At 46.1% G+C, this 7,025-nt stretch overlaps 1 protein-coding gene across 5 annotated transcripts in view; it reads left to right on the top strand.

Moving 5' to 3' along the window:
- The window catches only part of SLITRK4 (SLIT and NTRK like family member 4), an 8,057-nt gene extending 1,043 nt beyond the window's left edge, over positions 1 to 7,014 (top strand). The window contains exons 1-2 of one of the 5 annotated variants that reach the window (XM_017513507.2): positions 88 to 270; positions 3,973 to 7,014. In XM_017513507.2, coding sequence (XP_017368996.1) covers positions 4,023 to 6,536 — 2,514 coding nt within the window. In that variant the 5' untranslated portion in view covers positions 88 to 270; positions 3,973 to 4,022 and the 3' untranslated portion in view covers positions 6,537 to 7,014. Of the gene's footprint in view, positions 1 to 87; positions 271 to 507; positions 794 to 817; positions 857 to 1,510; positions 1,557 to 3,972 lie in introns of those variants that run through there. The other 4 variants (XM_037733124.1, XM_037733122.1, XM_037733123.1 and 1 more) reach the window with 4 other exon arrangements.
- The last annotated feature ends 11 nt before the right edge of the window (positions 7,015 to 7,025 follow it).

The following is a 7,025-nucleotide window of genomic DNA, read 5'->3' as shown; positions in this document are numbered from 1 at the left end:
GGTGGAGGGCGGGGGCGGGGATTCAGCGCGTGTATGTAAAGGTGCAGCTCATGTGCTAGGCGCTGGGTGCGCGCGCGGTGTCTGTTCGGGTGCGCGCGCGCGCGCGCCACTGCCCGCCTGCCCGCCTGCTCGCCTGCTAGGGCTGCTCGGTGGGTTTGACGGGCGAGCGGGCGCGGAGAAGCTCTGTCCGGAATCACGTAGAGACCATCGTGGAAATAGCAGCGCAGGTCACGGCGCCGCGGGCCCTGGACTAGACCCTGGGTTCTAGAGGTGGGTGAATTTCAAGTGGGGGCTGCACAAGCTGCACCGACAGGCGCGCTGTCTCTTCCCCCCTTGGCTCAATAGCGCGTGTGCGTGAGAGTGTGTGTGTGTGTGCGTGTGTGTGTCTGATCGCGCACGCGCGCGCAGGGGGCAGGTAGCTTATTATTTTTAGTTTGGGTGCTGTTGACTTGGGGCCGGTTGAGTGGCCAAAGTGGCCGAGGTGGCTAATCCTCCGCTCCACCTCCCACTTGCCTGCCTGCGGCGCGGTCGCACGCCGCTGAAGACCGGAAAGGATCCGGGTGTCCTTGGCATCGCTGCCCCCACATCCCCTGGGCGGCCAGGACAGCGGGGCAAGTGTACTGGTCTCGGGTGGCTCCGGCTGTCGGGCCACTGGGCTGGTTTGGGCTTTATTTTTGCGTCCCACTCGAAGCTACTTTCCGCAGACGTGGATCTAAGGCTCCCGGCAGTGGCCCGCGAGCTGGTCGGAGATTGCTAGCGCTCGGCAAGACTAGGAATACCAGAGGAAAAGCCAGCCGGTGGGTAACTCTAAAAGCCCTGGAAAGCCCGACGAGCACTGCCAGCGCGACTTTGCAAGGTGCCTAAATGCTGAGCTGATTTCTGGCATGGTGAGAGCAGGATTTATGTAGCTGGCCGGGAGCGTGGGGGCGGAGAACAGGGAAGGGGGAGCCAGGGCCGCCGCTCGTAGCCAAAAAACCACAGGGTCGGTCTGCCTGTGGTAAGCAGGTCAGTGACACCCTAGTGCCCACGTCTTCCAGGCCTGATCTGGCCATCTCTTCCTCCTCACACCCCTCACGCCTGGGTCCAGAGAGGTCGACCGAAACTCTGGCAGCTGCCTTCAGGGACGGGAGCGCGCGGAAAAATGTATGCGCAGCGGGACTGAGGCCCCCGCGACATCCCGCGCGGTACCCCGCCTCCCCTGCACTGCCCGCCAGGCTGCTGCTTGGGCCCCTGACGCGGAGGGGGGCTGCGCGCCGGCTCCGGAAACTGGGATGCGGCAAAACATTGCGGTACGCGCCAGCGGCTCCTCCAGCCTACTTGCCGCCCGCCCGAGGTAGCGCACCGGGGGCGGTTTTGGCCGGGTCTCTCCGCGGACCTCCTCCACCCCCATCAAAGCTTTATATGGGCCAGCGGGGTTTCCCGAGTGAGCAGTAGGGGAGTTACCCCTGCCCACCCCCCTGCAGCCCACCAGTGGTCTGCTCCCCTCAGGCCGGCTCTGTCCTCCCAGTCGCGGAGTGCCAGCCGCGGCACTCTGGAGGATGCAGGATTTGTTTTTGGTAGGGCTAGGTTTGTTCAGTCCTGGCGGGTCGTGGGAGCCCAGGGTCTTGCGGGGCGCAGAGAGGAAGACGGAGAGACCGATAGGGAGACGGACAGCTCCCAGCAGCCACAGAGAAGGCTCTTGGTACCCAGCTGGTACTTCGTGGGCTTTTTCTTTTCTTATTTGCGTTTTTTCCTGGATGTTTAAATGTGCATGTTTCCGTGGTACCACGCGAATGTGAGGCTTTATTCGCATACATCCAGTGCCTGCCTTTATCCTCTTTGTAGCTCCGTTCTCCAAGCTCTCTTTCTTCGTTTCTCCACTTCTCAATGGTCTCTTGCCCTTTCAGTGCCTCTTTCTCCGTCTCCTTGGTGGACCAACTGGACTCTCTCTCTGTTGCCTCCTCCTCCAGCTGCTTGTGGCTTCCTCTGTTTCACAAGAGCTGCATTTGGGAACTTCCTGGCTCGTTCTAGTGCATTTTCCCCTCTTGCTACTTAAAGTAGAATTTGCCAGGAGGAGGGCAGCTTCTTATGCGTTTTCAGATTTGTTGAGATTCCTGGTTCTTGTTTTTGTACTGAATTTGGATTCTAACGATTTTTTTTTTTTCTGCGCTTGTTTTTTAGTTTGGTTGCTTTTGGGTTTCTTTGTTTTGAAGTGGGTGGGGTGGTGGTTTAGTGACAAAAAATGACTCAACTGAACCAAAACAGCTTTTGAAAACCACATTTATAACAAGGCAAATAATATCAAGTGAAATTTTGATTTTACAATGAAAGTTGCTTTAGGTGATGTCATAGTTAAGAATTATGACTTCTTTTTGCAATGCCAATCATGCTGTCATGGTGAATAGGGGAAATGCACGTCTATATGGCAGCCAAATAGCATCTCAGCAGTGCTGGCTGTATTCTGAACCAAACTACTTAAAATGCAAATCCTCCTGGGTCATGGCTAATGGATTGTCTACCTTGAGGCATGTTCGGTTTTACCACTAGCTGTTTCCTCGTGGGTAAAATAAACAAAGGAGTTTCTGTGTGCCACTTCTTTCTTTGCATCCTTTCCTTGTTGTGTGTTCTTAGGAATTTTATTTATTTAATTAATATTTAGTGGTAACCATATTGAAACTGCAACCAGCTTCCCATTGACTATGAAAAAGACGTTGCTAAAATAATAAAATGCACTCTGCTTGTGTTCTGTTTAATCTTTTCCAGGAAGCATTGTGCATATTTGTGTATGTATGCAGTATTTAAGGACCTGAATACGATGGGTTAATTTGCTAAGCATTAAACTCTACCAACAAGTGATTTTTTTATTTGTTTGTAGTCAGGGACATGGGGTGGGAATATTAGGAGGGGGAGTGAGTGTTTGGAACTGATGATTTCAGGACAAAAAATGTGCTGTACTGAACATATTTGGTGCTGTAGGAAATGGTACTCAAAGATTGTGATGTCTGAACTCCTCTTCCTCAGCAGTTGCAGTCTGTGGTCAAAGTGAAAGAGAAAAGGAGTTAAGCTGAGGACCAATCGGACCTGGGTTCAAAATGGTAAATAAAGGTGCGTGAGAGTGCCAGGCAGGCAAGAGAGCCAATTCTCAAGGTGGAAAGGCTGCCTGGAGATTAGCTAAGCAATGAAGGAATAACCAGGTTACTCTGCTGCTTTCAGAGACTCAAAGACAAAAGGCTTTTTGCTCTCTCTTTGGGAGATGACTGACAGGAAATTAGAGACTCTTTATTTACCAGAAAATAAAATTTGGCCACCCCTTACTCAGTTGTTTTTCTAGAATCCCACAGAGTCATCTGTGTCTTTGAAGGCAGTAGTGCACAGGAGTAAACGGATTGACAGCAGTGAGCTTACTTATGGGACTACAGCACAAGCAAATCTCTTCCGAGGTCACTGTCTCTTGGTCTTTTAACAGTCCCCCTACAGCAGCCCAATCCTCCCATTTCATCTTCCAGTAAACTCTGGGCTCTATATGTTTCTTATGCAGCCTCTGTATCTAGCCGAAGTTTAGAGGATAGATAATCCACTAATCAAAATGTCTTCGTGGTGCAAACTCAATGGCATACTTGATAGTCTGGGGTTGGTCATTTGAAGTGCACATAGGAAGCTTAAGGCCTGTGTTCAATGGCAGAGTTTGATGGTCCATGTAGAAAATATATTTTCAGATTATAAGATTTAAGCATGATTAATAACATATTTTCCAATTGTTGGTTGTGTATTCTACACATGTAAATTTTGTATAAACTACAGGTATGGAAAACGAAATGTATGGCAGTCTTGGTGGTTATTATTGTTTGACTGAGTGAGACTATTTGGAGGTTTGGCTGCCCTAAAAATACAACACTGGCAATTATAGCCATGTGTTCACTATGGTATGATTTAAACACAAATAATTTTTCAAGTAATCACCATTGAAAAAAATGTTTTCTTTTTATTTTTTAGATTATTTCTCTTTATTCAGAAGCATACAGTTGTTTGCTGATTGCAAGAAGATGTTTCTTTGGCTGTTTCTGATTTTGTCAGCCCTGATTTCTTCAACAAATGCAGATTCTGACATATCGGTGGAAATTTGCAATGTGTGCTCCTGCGTGTCAGTTGAGAATGTGCTCTATGTCAACTGTGAGAAGGTTTCAGTCTACAGACCAAATCAGTTGAAACCACCTTGGTCTAATTTTTATCACCTCAATTTCCAAAACAATTTTTTAAATATTCTGTATCCAAATACATTCTTGAATTTTTCACATGCAGTATCCCTGCATCTGGGAAATAATAAACTGCAGAACATTGAGGGAGGAGCCTTTCTTGGGCTCAGTGCATTAAAGCAGTTGCACTTGAACAACAATGAATTAAAGATTCTCCGAGCTGATACTTTCCTTGGCATAGAGAACTTGGAGTATCTCCAGGCTGACTACAATTTAATCAAGTATATTGAACGAGGAGCCTTCAATAAGCTCCACAAACTGAAAGTTCTCATTCTTAATGACAATCTGATTTCATTCCTTCCTGATAATATTTTCCGATTCGCATCTTTGACCCATCTGGATATACGAGGGAACAGAATCCAGAAGCTCCCTTATATCGGAGTTCTGGAACACATTGGCCGTGTCGTCGAACTGCAACTAGAAGATAACCCTTGGAACTGTAGCTGTGATTTGTTGCCTTTAAAAGCTTGGCTGGAGAACATGCCATATAACATTTACATAGGAGAAGCTATCTGTGAAACTCCCAGTGACTTATATGGAAGGCTTTTAAAAGAAACCAACAAACAAGAATTATGCCCCATGGGCACTGGCAGTGATTTTGATGTGCGCATCCTGCCTCCATCTCAGCTGGAAAATGGCTACACCACTCCCAATGGTCACACTACCCAAACATCTTTACACAGATTAGTAACTAAACCACCAAAAACAACAAATCCTTCCAAGATCTCTGGAATCGTGGCAGGCAAAGCGCTCTCCAATCGCAATCTCAGTCAGATTGTGTCTTACCAAACAAGGGTGCCTCCTCTAACACCTTGCCCGACCCCTTGCTTCTGCAAAACACATCCTTCAGATTTGGGACTGAGTGTGAACTGCCAAGAGAAAAATATACAGTCTATGTCTGAATTGATGCCAAAACCTTTAAATGCCAAGAAGCTGCATGTCAATGGCAATAGCATCAAGGACGTGGACATGTCAGACTTCACTGACTTTGAAGGACTGGATTTGCTTCATTTAGGCAGCAATCAAATTACAGTGATTAAGGGAGACGTATTTCACAATCTTACTAATTTACGCAGGCTATATCTCAATGGCAATCAAATTGAAAGACTCTCTCCTGAAATATTTTCAGGTCTTCATAATCTGCAGTATCTGTATTTGGAATACAATTTGATTAAGGAAATCTTAGCAGGTACTTTTGACTCAATGCCAAATTTGCAGTTACTGTACTTAAACAATAATCTCCTAAAGAGCCTGCCTGTTTACATTTTTTCAGGAGCACCCTTAGCTAGACTGAACCTGAGGAACAATAAATTCATGTACCTACCTGTCAGTGGGGTCCTTGATCAGTTGCAGTCTCTTACACAGATTGACTTGGAGGGCAACCCATGGGACTGTACTTGTGACTTGGTAGCATTAAAGCTGTGGCTGGAGAAGTTGAGTGATGGGATTGTTGTAAAAGAACTGAAATGTGAGACGCCCGTTCAGTTTGCCAATATTGAACTGAAGTCCCTCAAAAATGAAATCTTATGTCCCAAACTTTTAAATAAGCCGTCTGCACCATTCACGAGCCCGGCACCTGCCATTACATTCACCACTCCTTTGGGTCCCATTCGAAGTCCTCCTGGTGGCCCAGTGCCTCTGTCTATTTTAATCTTAAGTATCTTAGTGGTTCTCATTTTAACTGTGTTTGTTGCTTTCTGCCTTCTTGTTTTTGTTCTGCGACGCAACAAGAAACCCACAGTGAAGCACGAAGGCCTGGGGAATCCTGAATGTGGCTCCATGCAGCTGCAGCTAAGGAAGCATGACCACAAAACCAGTAAAAAGGATGGACTGAGCACAGAAGCTTTCATTCCACAAACTATAGAGCAGATGAGCAAGAGCCACACTTGTGGCTTGAAAGAGTCAGAAACTGGGTTCATGTTTTCAGATCCTCCAGGACAGAAGGTTGTTATGAGAAATGTGGCTGACAAGGAGAAAGATTTATTACATGTGGATACCAGGAAGAGGCTGAGCACAATTGATGAGCTGGATGAATTATTCCCTAGCAGGGATTCCAATGTGTTTATTCAGAATTTTCTTGAAAGCAAAAAAGAATATAATAGCATAGGTGTCAGTGGTTTTGAGATCCGCTATCCAGAGAAACAACCAGACAAAAAAAATAAGAAGTCACTGATAGGTGGCAACCACAGTAAAATTGTCGTGGAACAAAGGAAGAGTGAGTATTTTGAACTGAAGGCAAAACTGCAGAGTTCCCCTGACTACCTACAGGTTCTCGAGGAGCAAACAGCTTTGAACAAGATCTAGGCCATGTAATCTTACTTCATACAAAGGACATTTATTTAATGATGAAAGTGCCTTTTGTTGACTTCTAACTTCCAAATACTATATTATCAATAGGCATAGAGGCAGGTGTTTCCAAGGGTATCTCATTAACTGTAGCTGCAATGATGTGTCAAGTAGAAGAGAATTTGTTTAATAGATTTTACTACATAAAACCTATACTGTGGAGTCCTGTGGGGATACTGCAAACTCTATTGCCAAAGGGATGCTTTATACACATAATAGTGAATTTAACCTCAAGAGGCAAATCTGTTTTGTACCCCAATGCAAAACCTTCGTCTCTTTGTGCTTTGTAAAGCAAACTCAAGAAAACCGGTACAGATATTTGTACCTCAGCTGGGTCCTTTATCTTGCACGTAGATTAAATTGGTGGAACTGGAATAATACTTTTGATTTGTGGCATTGTAACAACTCCGTGTAAAGATTATCTGAAAAGTAAAAAGACTAGATGTT

Source organism: Cebus imitator, unplaced genomic scaffold, assembly GCF_001604975.1.
Source record: "Cebus imitator isolate Cc_AM_T3 unplaced genomic scaffold, Cebus_imitator-1.0 Scaffold493, whole genome shotgun sequence".
Lineage (NCBI taxonomy): Eukaryota > Metazoa > Chordata > Mammalia > Primates > Cebidae > Cebus > Cebus imitator.
The sequence above is the reverse complement of the archived record's forward strand: the minus strand, read 5'-3'. Positions and strand labels throughout refer to the sequence as shown.